General features: G+C 36.8%; 1 protein-coding gene across 1 annotated transcript; it reads right to left on the reverse strand.

Annotated features, from left to right (window-relative positions):
- Window positions 1–20: 20 nt before the first annotated feature.
- On the reverse strand, window positions 21–6,584 carry LOC119795393 (zona pellucida-like domain-containing protein 1). Its single transcript, XM_038303385.1, has 11 exons — window positions 6,483–6,584; window positions 5,789–5,904; window positions 5,460–5,686; window positions 5,184–5,368; window positions 4,152–4,224; window positions 3,952–4,049; window positions 3,792–3,872; window positions 3,523–3,694; window positions 3,316–3,418; window positions 653–685; window positions 21–555 (listed from the first exon to the last, which is right to left on the reverse strand). The coding sequence occupies exons 1-11, from the start codon at window positions 6,494–6,496 to the stop codon at window positions 479–481; spliced, it is 1,179 nt and encodes a 392-aa protein (XP_038159313.1). The 5' UTR covers window positions 6,497–6,584; the 3' UTR covers window positions 21–478.
- Between the last annotated feature and the right edge of the window lie 8,214 nt (window positions 6,585–14,798).

Raw genomic sequence — 14,798 nt, forward strand, 5'->3', positions numbered from 1 at the left:
AAATAACTGCAACAGAAACGTTTTTGCTTGCTTATCGATTCTTATTATCTACATACACATTTGCCTTGACAAACAGGAAGAAGGAAAGTAAAACTTTCCACCAACATTGTGTCCAAAACAAGTTTGTTCAGTCAAAATATTATACAGAGGAGTTAAAACCTTTTTGTTGTTATTCCCAGCAAAACAACCCTAAGCAGAACAACATTTTCTAATGATAAAAGCTGACTTTTTTTATAAATACACAAACATGAGACCAAAAGCATAACCAACACATAATTACAATGCGCTGTTGTTGTACAACAGCTGAACCCAGATTTCCTTCTTAAAAAATAATACAATTATATGTAAGATTTGCATTTAGATTTCTTGACTACCTGATCTAATGTAAAATCTCCCACTTTGCTGATGATTTTGTGCTGTTTTTTTAAAAGGAACTTGATTCTTAGTTCATGTTAGCCCATGAGGCGTCTTCATTATCTCACATGAAACAGAAAGCCAGCAGCAATGAAAACAGCAGTGGTGTCAGTGCAGATGCAACACCCTGAGCTGATGAAGCTGTTAGAGAAAGAAGGAATAAAAATTATTCAGTAAATTTATTAAATTCAAAAGGGGCAAATACTAATTATAAATATGGGTTATGACTAATTCTTACCGTGAATAGCTGAGGCGGTTCCACCTTCTTCTTCTTCAGAAAAAAGAAAGGAACAAAGAGATTTTCTTTAGAGTTCAACACTTTAGTGACCTAACATCATTTAAATACACCAATATAGTCAAATTGAAAAAAAAAAGCAAAATCAAATTTAAAAGATGTTTTAAACATTTTTAAACTTATTTTTTGCTCTTATTAATGTGATTAAATGAAGAAGTCTTAACGTGTCAAATAGTCTTATAAGAATGAAAATTTGGGAACGTTTTTTTTCTTCAAATTTCTTTAATCCAACGGTAAAATTAGCAAATTTTAAACATGACTATTTGTTATGTTAACAGAGAGAAATCCCAACATAGTTAGAATGTCTAGTTTCAAGCCTATATAATGATTCAAAAAACATTTAAAGGTGTTTTAAACCAAACAAATGTTTGTTTCTGAACATAGATGTTCCAACATAAAACTATAAATTATAAAACAACATGTTCTCTCTTATCTTCGCCATTCTGAAAAATAATTATGAAGGTCGTTTGCGTAATGTCACACATTCACCTCATGCTAATTGTATTTATTTACTGTATTGAGAACAGTGTTTGTTTGTTTTTTGTCAACGATGCCTAAATTATTTCGTTGATGCTCCTTTTTTTCATCACAGTAATGAAAACTGACAAGCGGGTGGTCAGTCAGACATTTAAAATGCATCCTTGTGCTGTAATCTGTTAGACAAGCTAAGCAGTATTAGCCGTGCGTCTACGTCTTGTTTGGTCACACCCACTACCTGGATCATGGCAGCAGGGAAGAAAATAACCGAATCGTTCGGTACTGTGAGCTCAACTCTGACTAACTCTGATCTTCCAGCTGTTCCAGTTGTGCTGAAATGCGCACACCGATGCCACACCGATGGTTTGCTCTCAGCAGTATGGCTCTTCCTGCTCTCGCTACTTAATAAACTATATAGGGCTGATCATCCTCTGCCAAGCTTAAAAATTCCATTTGTCTAACAAGATTTAATTTCTTCCAGCTCACAAGAGATGATGCTAAACATTCTTCAATTTCTACCAAAAGGAATCTCTACATTATATCCAAAGAAAATATTTCATTCTGTTTATTTTTGAATAAAGACCCAGATGAAAAGGTATAGATCTTGAATATTTCTCTCATTGTTCTCGTTTCTATCTATCTATATATGATCTAAATGTTTGCTTGTACTGTCATTAAACATTTTCTCTGTTTCCTTTAAATATTTCAACATTTTAGTTAGCATATTTATTTAATTTAGGTTTGGATTGCCATGGCATTACAAGGCTATCATGCAGGTTCTCTCTGTATTGTTTTATATCAAAACCCTGTGAATTTAAATCTACTTTGACCCTTGATAAGCAGTAACCAAGGGGCAAATTGAAGAAATAAAGCCAAAACTGCCAAAGTAGAAAGAAAAATGTTTTTGTTCTTTGCTTTTTTGGAGCAATGAAGATTTTATTGATCTGTGTGTAATGCATGATTCCTAGTAGCTCAGGAAGTGTTTGCTCCGGGATGGAAACCTTATATGTCTAAAATCATTCCTTTATTGTACATTTTGTTAGCTTGTCTGTCTGCTATATCAACGAATGTGATGTGTTGAACTAGATCTGCTATTTTCACAGCTATTGTGACCCACTTTTTGATAAAGTTGAGCATTAATTCATAAAAAAGTTTATTTGAATTCTGTAAATCAAAGCTTTTTGCCCAACAGCAATGATGAACTGCAGCATTCTATACCCAGCAATTGTAGTATCTAGGCAAGAGCTGTGAGTCTGGTAAAAAATCTGGTTGTTATTCAAAATTGTAAAGGTTAACTTTTTTTTTTGCAACATAAAGCTGACAAAAACTATTCTAAAACCTTTTTAAGTTTTAGTCGATTAAAACCGACTAAAAATATCGCATATTGTAATGGCTTAAATGCGTCTAAGACGGATAACAGTTTTCCTCCTGAAGACTAAAATTACTGTAAACCTAAGATGGCTGTCAAAAACAACACTGATGGAGAACAACTTAAGTTAAATGTTTATACTAAAACTTTTGCCTTAGTTGCAATATAGTTCCCAACAGGCGCAGCAGCTGTAACCTTAAAATAATCCAAAACATTAACTTCATAATTTAGGATTTTGTACACAACTTTTAAATTAGGTTAAATAATTTAAAGTGTAAAGGAATAAAAAGGTATATCTAAAATGTTGGCACATCGTCAAAAAGGTAAATAAGGAAATATTTAGAATATAGGGTGTTTTTGTTTTGTTTTTTTAGGCTAAATTAATTACAGGAATATTCTGTATAATACTGCAAAAAGTACTACAAGCTGTGCTTTCACAGAACTTCCTTCCCAGGTACTTTCTAAAACTTACCAAGTACTTTCTAAAAATAAATTATGTTTCTATAACCTTTATTCTAAGTATTTTCCTGAAAAAGGACACTATTCCAGAAAATTACTTGCATGAATTTGTGAAAATTCAATGTAGGTACCTGATAAGGCCCATGACAGTTCCAGAAAAGTACTGTGTACTTTCTGCAAACGTTGCCTTTAACTTCCAGGATGGCCTAGGTCATATTATGTAACTACCACAGCTGTTTATTCTCTCCTTTTGTGCCTTTGTTACTATCAGTGTTGTGGGAATGAATGTTTATACACGTACCAGTAGTCTTTGAGCCAACAAATATGGGGCGAGAGGTGAGGGTAGCTTCGGGCGGCCCATCATCATCAGTTGCTCTTCTTCTGCGGTTTGAAGAACTACAGTCCTATTGTAAAGAAATAATAAAAGCATAACATGTCAAACGGTCTTCATGATCTCTTTCTGAAAGTGTTCACACAAACTGAAATGTAATCAAAGTGGTTGGCTCACAGGCAGTAAGGAGCTGCACTGGGATGTCTCACAGAGTCGGGTGACGCAGTGCAGGAAGAAAGTGGAAACTGTGAGATTTTGATGCTCCACAAATCTGAAGGCTTCAAAGGAGAAGAGGGCTTTCTGTGAAACTCCATTTTCGTCAATCACAGTCTGTGGGTCACGATCACACCTTTGGTTCAACGAGACAAGGGGGGTTTGTTAAGCCATTGGAAGTACAGGTGATTAAAACCAACTGTCTTTAATGGGGTTACATGTTTCCAACTCACCCAACAAAGAGGTCATAAAATGTTGATTGCATAGAATAAGGACTTGTGGTGGTGTAGCATCTGTCCAGCAACACGTGGAACCTTTAAGGAGCAAAGGTACAATTATAAAGTCTTTTCTAATTTTGACTGATTTAGACTAAACTGAAAAAGATTTAAGTACTTCTCTGTTAGGTTGACGGCTTTTACTGCAACATAAATCTTGGTTTTAAGGTTGAGTCCTGTTTGTGGAATAGTTAACAAGTTCTGGTAGGTGGAATCCTGTTTTGGGAAAAAGGAAGAATTGACCAAATCCAGCTAATGAAATATTTAGAGGATAAGCATTTCTAAATGTAAAAAAGGCAATATGAAAGCAGCTCTTACCTGGTAGAGCTCCATTCTAAGTGTGCTGATGAAGCTACCGTTATTATCTCGTATGGCAACATTAACTCCTGATCTGGAAATAGAAAAAAAACAAAACCATTATAAACTAGGTGGTTAGCAGTATGAAAATATAACAAAATATTTTACATTATCATTTTAAAGCCATAATAATAATAATTACTTGTTCATGCCTTTTTTGATTCAATCTGAATACAGCATGAATAATTTTCTAAACAATTAAATAATTAATAAAGACTTTATGTGAGGTTTTGTTTGTGCTTAGCTGTTGATTTTTTTAAAAATCTTTTTGTTCAATACCTTTATTCAACCCTGTTTATTTTTGAATCCATTCATGCTTTTGTTTCCTTGTGCCTGTTTTACTCAGACATTTCTGTAGTATTTGAATACTACATATTTACTCTAGCATTTCTTAAATTATTTATTAAAATTTGATTCTTTAAAACATAATGATGCATAATTCGTTACTAGCATAGTTTTTTAGGATTTTTATGGTTTCTGCTGTGCAGTTTACCTCAAAATAATTTACAATGTCTCTGCAAAAACAAGTGCATATATTTTAGTATAAGTAACCTACATTTTTTTAAGATTTGTATCAGTAACACATTTAGGTAATCCTTGGAGGGTAAAAAAAACAAATTCTGCCGCATTTTGACTTTCACTGTCTACGACTGTAAAACTATTTCTTAAAATCTAATGTACCAATACAGTTTAAAATTACATTATACATGTTTAGCAATAACTTCTTAAATACCAGCACAGTCCTTTTTTAAAAACAAAACACATTTATTTAAGTAATTCAATCGTATATTTATCCAGTTTTTTGAATATATGTATTATTACCAGAATAGTAACTAAATATGTTATGGATAACATTTTTTCACATTTCATATCAGCAGCAGTATTACTATCTCTAAAAATATTTTACTAAAATGTTGCATCATTTTGTACCAAACCAGCCTCCAGGACTGCAGGTGAACTATTGCAGTGATGTCTGTCTCCCTGCATACTTACACACTGAGCTGAGTGTTGTTAAGCAGGTACTGCATTGGGTACTTGCAGGAGAACATGTACTGGATCTGTGGACGATAGGTAATCATGCCTGCAGATGGATCTACAGATATGACAGCACCGGAGATGTTCACAACCTGCACCATCGAGATGTCTGAAAATGTTCCAGTTCCAGCCTCATTTGTTATCTGTTAAGGGATAAGACAAATAAAGTTAAAAAATAAATAAAAATAAATGTTTTAATTTGAACTATTTTGGAGGAGGAGGCGATATAATTACCTGAAATTTATTATTGCAGTCTGAGAGGGAACTTTCATTTATAGGGAATCTAAATCTTAAAACTGGTGGACTAACAGTCCAGTCGGCTGTTCCATAACATTCAGGGTGCTTCACCTCATTGTTTAGGACCATCATTGACTCATTGTATTGAGCATTATAGATAGGACAAATGTAGATGCTCAAGTCCATGTACTGGGTGCCACAGGTTACGTTTATGTCAGAATTTTCTGGAAGTAGTGAAGGAAAATCAAAATGAGAAAATGGAACTTGGACTGAAGCAATGAAAGCTGCAAAACATGCATTTATACATCCGAGAAAAGAAGTCGAACCTGGAGCCCGTATAGTGTCAGTACCAAGGCAGGAATCTGGATACTGGGCATCGACCTGCAGAAACAGGCCAAGCTGCCACACAAGAATGACCAGGAACATGGAGTTCAGTGTGGATCTGTAATAAAGCAGCAAAGACATTTTCTACTGATCGTTTCAGGAAAAAATCATCATGAAGGCCATCCATCTATCCTCTCCTGCTTATTTCATCAGGGTCGCGGTGGGGCCGGTGCCTCCATTCAATGGGCGAAAGGCTGATTGCTAATCTATCGCAGGAAAACATGGAGACACACAAAGACATTCAACCATGCACACACACACACTCACACACACACACTCACACCTAAGGACAATTTAACGATTCCAATTGACCTAGCAGTCATGTTTTTGGACTGTGGGTGGAAGCCGGAGTACCCAGAAAGAATCCAGGCATGCACAGGGAGGACATGCAGAAAGACCCCATGCCTCGAACTGAACCCAGAACTTTCTTGCTGCAAGGCAGCAGGGCTTCAAACTGCGGCACCGTGCAGCTCTTACCATGAATCCCCTAAAATTAATTAACTTCAATAACATCACAAAAAAAATCACATCATAATCTGATTTTTTAATAGAAAAACACTCATAAAGAATCTGAAAATGTGAGTGCAGTACATGATATTAAAACCTGAAGAATGACATAAAGTATCCTAGTCTCACCTGAATGTCTTCATCTTGTATTATGCTCTCTTTGGTGGCCAGATCCCTCCACTTATATCTCTGACTCCAGATGGGTGTGAACGTCAACAAAGTAACCTGAACTGGCTTCAGTTTCATTTTTTCGTAATACTTGGCATAAAGTGTAACTTTGGCTGCACGTAATATTTCTATGCTTTTGCTTCTATGAATAATTTCTTTCTCAATTGAGAAGTGTAATATGGACATATTGAACTTGAGGCATACACGAGGGTAATTATAAATATGTGCATATTTTTAAGTGCATGGTACAGGAACACCAGGGAACTTTTAATAAGCACTGACAGACAAAGTCAGTTCAGAAAGAAAGAAAATCTATTAACACTACACAAGCAGTAAAATCTTCATTTAGTCACAGTAACATCCTCTAATTCTAATTTTAAATCCTAGATCTATCAAATATCTGTATCATTGATTGCATGCCAAGTGTTTATCTCTCAGATCTTTTCAAATGATAATAGTCTCCCCACTGAATCTGTGTGAGGAAGATATTTTTAATGGATCATTTTTTGTTATGGCCTTAGGCTGTGACCTTTAAATAGTAAAATGTCCCTGCTGTTTTGTACCCTCTATGAACAAAAGACACACCTATCTGAGAAGTATCTAAACACTTTTGTGAAGCATCCTGACACGAAAAGGAACCACAAGTCCCTGAAGGATGGTAGCATAATACAAATGCAGGAACAGAGCCTGAATGAGGGTTCCCGATAGATTACTCTGGGCATATCTGATGTCAAATTCCAGCTTTATTCTGTGTTATTGATAAACAGCATTTGTCTCCTAGCAATGCCATCTAAGTTAGCGCTGACACAAAACATGGTGCCAGAAGAGCTCAGTTCACTTACCCAAGGGAAAGGATATAAAGGAGTTCAGGCTTTATGCCATTTGGGTCACAAGCTGTAGTCAAAGGTCAGTGTTCTTGGTGCACTTTATCTAAGAGGCTTATGCTCTCTAACTTGCATTCACTAAGTCATTAAGTCATTTTCACTATTATATGGGGTTTTATTAAAGATAGAGCTAAAATATTTCACTTTGTTATAACACTTATATCACTAAATTATATCCTATTTTGCGTTGTTATATCTTTAAACACAACACTTAAACATCTCTTTTAATTAGAAAAAGGTAAATCACATGTTGACAAAATCCTGAACAAAATTGCAAGCTTTCTAGACATGCCTATTTACTTCTTTACCACTACCTAAATTTTAAATAATAAAAGAAAAATGAGTTGTTGTTTTTTTTTACTTTAAGAAGACTGAGCAATGTTTGGATGAGAGTTTTTTTAATTGGCTTCTCTAAAGTCCCCTTAGGTGTGAGTGTGTGCGTAAATGGTTGTTTGTCCTGTTTGTCTCTGTGTTTCCCTGTGATGGACTGGCGACCTGTCCAGGGTGTACTCTGCCTCTCGCCCTTAGACAGCTGGAGATAGGCACCAGCACCCCTCACGACCCCACTTGGGATGAGCGTGTAAGAAAATGGATGGCTGGATGGACTTCATACTGACTATGCAATGTGATGTGCCTATTTCTTTCCATAAATTACAGTAATCTACTGATGCTATGAAACAGGAAGTGTGGATTAAAGTGATGAATTTATCTTTATTTGGAAAGTCTTAAGCCACCCTGAAAATAAGAACATAATCGTTGTTTGATGCTGTAGCGCACGTATTGTATACGGCTCTAAATAGGGAGTAGCAATATGGCGGCTGGTGACTTCACAGTACTACCAACACCAAATCGGCTATCCAGTGAATAAATAGAGATCAGTGGTTTAGCCTCCTGGACTGGACAAGCAGAGGGTCCTAAATCTGAAAAACAAAACTACGTCTAAGTGCTATATCTATTTTGTTACCTAAAAACAACTTTTAAAATCCATTGTTCTAATGATTTATGGATCCATTTTATATCCCATAGTACGGAAGCCGAGAGCAGTCGTGTCCCTCCGATACTTTTTCACGGGGGTTTTCTCGAGAAAACAAGTTAATGTTTTCATTACCTAAAGATAACGAAGCCATTTTCTCGTGATAACGAGATGATAATTTTCTCATTAGAAAGCAATTTTCTAATCATAAGGAGATGATTGGTGTGTGTTAAAACTGAGGCAGCCTATGTGTAATTCTTTAAATAATCTGGGTTTAACTTTTAGGTAACGAGACGACGTTGGTTTGATTATTTTCTTCTACTTCTAATTCATAAACAATTAGACCTTTGCCTCATTGCCTTAGTGCCAGGTGTTTTATGAAGAGCCCCGGTGTTGCGCCTGTAACAGGTATAAGATGCATTAACTCCCAAAATAAGTGCAGATTAAAGATCTTCATTAAAAAACAGTCAGATTTGTTTCTACTGTATTCCATGCATTTCAATCATCCACCACGACCTGACAATGAGTGAAAAGAAAAAGGAAACGGAAAAACTGATTATTTGCACACACACGGTACCGCAACTGCACAACTACAGGCAACACAGGCATGGATGGATTGGGAATCCAGGGCTGTTGGGCAGCCTCATTTATTACTAATACAGGTAAATCATCTTGTTATCTCAAGAAATCAATAACTGTTTTCTCGTGATTACCGGATAATTATCTGGTCATCTCGAGAAAACAATTAATGGTTTAACCATGATAATGGCATAGTTACGTCATTATCTCGACAAGGCAAAGAAAAAAGTAGAGTACGACTGCTCTCGGCTTCCGTACCATTTCAAGTTGGGTTTTGATTTGATTTTTCTTTAGTAATCTGCATTATGTTCATGTGACCCATTCAGCGACGGAGCAGACCATCTTAAGTTACATAGGTGGATTTTTTTTTAAAAGAGCAGCCCAGACAGAGCAAAACATGCTCTCAGTACTTTATATTGATCTGAAAATCATGTTATGTATTTCAAATTAAAATAACACTTGGGTCAAAACATACACAGTAAGTAAAGCCCCCCCACAGTATGGTACTGCTACTACTTTGCTTTAGAGGGCCAAGTTCAGGAACAAAGTTGGTGGTAGTTTTCTTTCACCAATAGTACTTTTTATGTACATTAAAAACCTACATTTCAGTCTCATCTACCCAGAACATGTTCTCCAAGACTATGTGTTCACTGGGTCCAGCAAATGGCTTGTTGCAAACAGGATTTCTTACAGTTTTCTTTTAGGAAAGGCTTTCTGTGTGCAAAACTGTGGCACATATGACTACTGATTGTCATACTAGCACATTATCTCCACCTAAGCTTTAGATCTCTCCTACTCTTGTGTTGGCCTAGTGGGTTTAGAGCAGTGGACTTGTGCTCTGAGAAGGTTGCAAGTACCTGGTGCAAGCCCCACAGCCTCCACTCTGGGTTACTGAGCAAAACCCTTAGCCCCATACTTCTGAACACACAATGGCAGCCCACTGCCCTCCAAGGGGATGGATCAAAATGCAGAGACCGAATCTCCCCATTGTGTATGCCACATATTTCAGAGTTGTCTTGGGACTTTTGGGTGCTTCTCAATCGAATGCTCTAATTAAAGTGACAAGTTCTTGATTTGTTGTATGGCCATTTAAGCCTCCATTTTTGGATCATGGATAAACCAGTTCTCCATGAGTTTTCTTTATAGATTATTGTTACCTTTAAATAAGGTATTTCAAAAGCAAAAAGTTTGTTTCGGTTTACTGTTGTATGAAGTTATTTTGATGGATAATATTTTATTTTTCAAATGGGAAAAACAAAAGAAGCTGTGAAAAGATTTCCATCTAAGTATGTTGCTATAAAGTACGTAAATGTATTTACTTTATCACCACCTAAATATTAGATTTAAAAAACAAGATGCTTTTCATGTGTCCATATATTGCACCTTTGACATGAGAGGAAAAGGGAGAAACTTTAGACTTTCCTTGGCAACAAGAACAAGTATGGAGGACAACAATGAAGCAAGAATAGCAGTCAGGATAATGTTCTGTCTACGCCCGTGACGGAACAGTCAGTCCAATGCACGTTCATGAAAGATCCTCCAGGGAATATGACTGAAAGAATCTTAATGTTTGGCAAAAAAAACACAGTGTACACATTTTCATAATTGAACAATGATGCCTTTGTTACCTTGCGAGAACATCATTTAGTTGTTTAGAGAGCCCAGAATTAAAGAAGAGCAACTTGTAAAGAATAATGAGTAATAATGTCCCCTGTTCTTGTCATATTGCTTAAGGTTTTTTATTTGTTTAAACATGTGCAGAATTATTAGTCTAGTATAAAAGTACATTTGGTTTATGAATTAAAGCACATATTCTCAACTTCTCCGGATAGTATTTTTCCTCTTTATCTGTCCTTTAATTGTTATAGTATGAAATAAACTAAAACCAATTGATTTGTTAAACTTGAAAATATAGCATTTCAAAGAACAATTAGCTGTTATTAAACCATGCTTTACAATGAGTCATAACTGGAAAAAAAAAAAATCTATCCAAAGCCTCAGTAGCTCTGGTAACATAGGAGCTCTCGGTTTTACAGTGTCATATCAGGACTCCGTACATGCATTGTAAAGGTAAACAAATCCCAAGATCAGGTTAAAAATTTGATCATCTGTGACCCTGATGTTTTCTTATGAAATAATCCCTGCGTTTGTTCTTATATGAATTGAAAGGGAGTATGTTTCCAGCCCTTCAGGACTGGTTTAACTTTGGAAACATAGGTTATTTCTAATGCATGTCAGGGGTTGAATATGAAGAATAAGTATTTAATAAAATTAGCACAAGCATATGTTATAATTTTGGTTTATGCTTTTTTAAATTATCAGTCCTACTTTAAAGGTGAACAGGTAAGTCTTCTACTTTAAGAAGTTCAGACCTAATTACAACATAGAAAATGCGTGCAAGCCTTATCCAATTCAATTCAATTTAGCTTATCATCTCAAGGCACTTTACTGAGAAAACTCAATCAGATGATACATTGTTACATTCTCTTAAATAATTTAATTGACGACAAAAATCTCTCACACCGAACATTTATGGGGAGACAGTTGAGAGGAAAAACTCCCTCTGAACAAGATGAAACCACCAACAGAACCAGACTCAGTGCGAGTGGCTTATTCCCAAGGCCAACTGGGGGTTCACGGAGACAGAGCCTGACATACAGGAGTAACATAGAAACACTGTTGTATAAATACTTTCTATGTTAGGAAAGGCAGCAGTAAACTATAGCATCATAGGTGGCTCAGTCAGACAGAAACAATTAAGCAGATGGACTTTGGGACGGTTTTCATGCCCAAAGGAATGAAAGAAAGAGCACACAGTTATCCAGAGTAAAAGCTGAACCCATAGCTATGTCTAGGAGAGAAACAGGACTAAGCACTGAAAACAGGCCATTAGAAATAGATGTTTACTAAAAAAAAGAAAGTTGGATTAAAATTGTCATGTTTAGATAGCATGTTTAAAGGCCACGCTAATTTTAGGGGAGTTTACTCCAGAAAGAATTGTAGAATAAGATCTAAACCCTGCTTCTCCATGTTTGGTTTTGGTTTTGGGTATGCAGTATGGTTTTGAGTCAGAAGACCTGATAGGTCTGGATGACACTGACAACAAGTTTGTAATGTATTGTGGATCAAACTTTTCAATGATTTATAGGCTAATAGAAGTATATTAATGTCTATTTATTGAGATACAGTATGGTTAGCCAGTTTAAGGACTTTAGAACTGGGGTGATGTGCTCCACTTTCTTATTTTTAGTGTGGATAAATTACAGCTTTCTGATCAACTTTTTATGCAGACCTGCAAAGACACCATCACAGTAATCCTTTATACTAAAGATGAAAGCATGAATTAGTTTTTTTAAGGTCCTGTTGAAACATTAGCCCTTTAATCCTAGAGATGTTCTTTAGGTCAGAGGTCTTCAACCCTGGTCCTCAGGGCTCATTGTCCAGCATGTTTTAGATGTTCCCCTACCTCAAAACACCTGACTTCAACAAATTAGTGATTACCAGACCTCTGCATCCCTTAGAGACTGCTGAGGAGGAAATCCCATTATGTGATTCAGGTGTGCTGAAACAGAGACCCATCTAAAGCATGGGCCCTTAGGAGCAGTGTTGAAGACCTCTGTTTTAGGTGGCAGAAGGTTCAGGTCAGAGTCCATCACCAAAATACAATATGCAAGACAATTTTTGTGTATTTTACTGGGAATGTATCAAATACCAAGGGAAGTGGGGGTGCTGTAGCAATTCCTAGTGGCAAGAGGGAGATATAAAAGAAATGTATTAAAAAAACTTTGCACAATTTATAGATTTCTTAGAATATTTTTGGAAATGATTTTGACTTTTTAAATTTCACTATTATGTGTATTTGGATTTTAATTTCGTTATTTTGAGGCCTATTTAACACAAGTTCAAGGAAGTTATGTTGTCATGGTAACGTCAAGCAAGCTAGCAGTATCCAGCAGACTAGTAAATGTACATAGTCTAATGATAGAAACCAGGAGGAAACACTGTACAGAAACGCATTTTGGATTGGTCCGCTCAGGGGAGCCGTTTCTCAATTCACAACGTGAGTACGGACTTGTGTCCTCGCCAAGTATGTTCTTGACAAGAACCCAGGACAGTTGGACTTGGGGAAACCGGGACTATGCAGCATAAATATGGGTCAATTGGAACAGAAGCATACTCGTGACGTCACCACATGCTCAGCTCATCTGGAGCTGCATTTCACTTCCTGTTATTAATAGTCTCTAGATAATAAATTCTTAATTTTTTCATTCATTGGGGGAATAATAGTTAACATAGTCAGATAAACACAAAGTAAATTAACATTTTGCCAAATAAAACCAAAAACTTGCCATCAGAGTCAGCTGTACTTTACACACGGCTATACCGTGAGAGGGCTACTGCACACAGACTAGGGGCGTTTCTCAATATGCGTTCTTGAGCGTTCTCGTGTGCTCGTGTACTCGTGACACGTCATCAGCCTCAGCCCGAGTACCGTTCCAATTCTCAAGAACGCCAGATCGAGAACGCATCAAATCCCCGGATGTTGTTCTCACCCCCGCCCTCTTTATCGAGCATGCATCAGAGCAGACTTGTGTGTTCTTCAGACTGACCGCTTCCCCAGAATGCCCCGCGGCCGCAGCTTGATTCGAGACAGCGCTCACAGTGTTAAGTTAAACATTCCCTTTTCTGCTGCTGTTGTTCTTCAAAAGTACGTTTTGAAATCGTTTGAGGCGATAACATTATACATTTAAGCCTCCCTGTATGGTCTGTTTACAGAGTTAGTGCGAAATTTTAAAAAAAAGTCCGACGTTGAGCGGACCAGAGTGACCAGCAGACCTCCGAGGGTAACCGCAGCCAGGGCTAAATTTACCCCGTCTGTAGTGCACTTCTCTCGGTCTAGTTATGTGTGAACTACCGCTCGTTCTGATGGCGGTTTTTTGCGGTTCGGTAATTTTTTTTCATGTTTTTTAAGCTTTAGAAATTAAAAATATTGTTTTCAAAATGTTTTGTGTAGGGAATAAATAGTTTTGACTGTTAAAAAAATGCTAAACAACGTTGCCTGTGATGACGTCACGAGTACGCTTCTGCTCCAATACACATACGTGCTTGCGTGCTCGCGTTCTCGTCAAGTCCGATCTTCCTGCGTTCTCGCCAAGAACGGACTTGACGAGAACGCGAGTACATACTCGAATTACTATACATACTCAACATACTGAATTGAGAAACGCCCTAGGATTAGCCCTGGCTGGCGTTACCCTCGGAGGTCCGCTGGTTGCCGAAGGTCCTCTCAACTTCGGAAATTTTTTTTTTTATTATGCACTAAATTGGTAAACCAGCCATATAGTGACACTTTAAAGTATAATGTTCTCGCCTCAAATAATCTTAAAATGTACTTTTATTGAACAGCAGCAAGAGAAAAGAGAACTTTTAACATAATACTCTGAGCTCTGTCAGCGCTCCTTTGGAAGCTGCTGTTGCCGCAGTGCATGCTGGGACCGCTGTCAATCTCAAGAACAGGCAAATCTGCTCGGATGCATGTCACTACCCGATCCGTCCCGGAAGCACGAATGTGCATGCAAGAATAGATGTACACCCGGGTGTCCATAATTACTGTAATTATGGACTAAAACTACTTATTTCTATCCTTAACTTACTAAAGAATGCTAATACACATCTTTAAAAAAATGTTTTATGAATTTTGTGAGTCAATTTTTATGCATTTTTTTCCGTTAAACCGCTTCTCTGACGTCATCATCAGACACACTGAGAGCAGTCCGACAAAATATGATTAAACAATGTTTATCTGCATTTTAGTTGTTTCTTTCTTTAGATTACGCACTA

Source organism: Cyprinodon tularosa, unplaced genomic scaffold (genome assembly GCF_016077235.1).
Source record: "Cyprinodon tularosa strain WSP-4 unplaced genomic scaffold, ASM1607723v1 ctg51, whole genome shotgun sequence".
In the NCBI taxonomy this organism is placed as follows: Eukaryota; Metazoa; Chordata; class Actinopteri; order Cyprinodontiformes; family Cyprinodontidae; genus Cyprinodon; species Cyprinodon tularosa.

What these genes read in the sequence shown, in the direction of transcription:
- LOC119795393 (XM_038303385.1), bottom strand. An exon ending in TTTTATGACCTCTTTGTTGG is followed by an intron (nt 3,695 to 3,791) that starts GTGAGTTGGAAA and finishes GTTGAACCAAAG; the next exon opens with GTGTGATCGTGACCCACAGA. An exon ending in AACCGCCTCAGCTATTCACG is followed by an intron (nt 556 to 652) that starts GTAAGAATTAGT and finishes TTTCTCTAACAG; the next exon opens with CTTCATCAGCTCAGGGTGTT.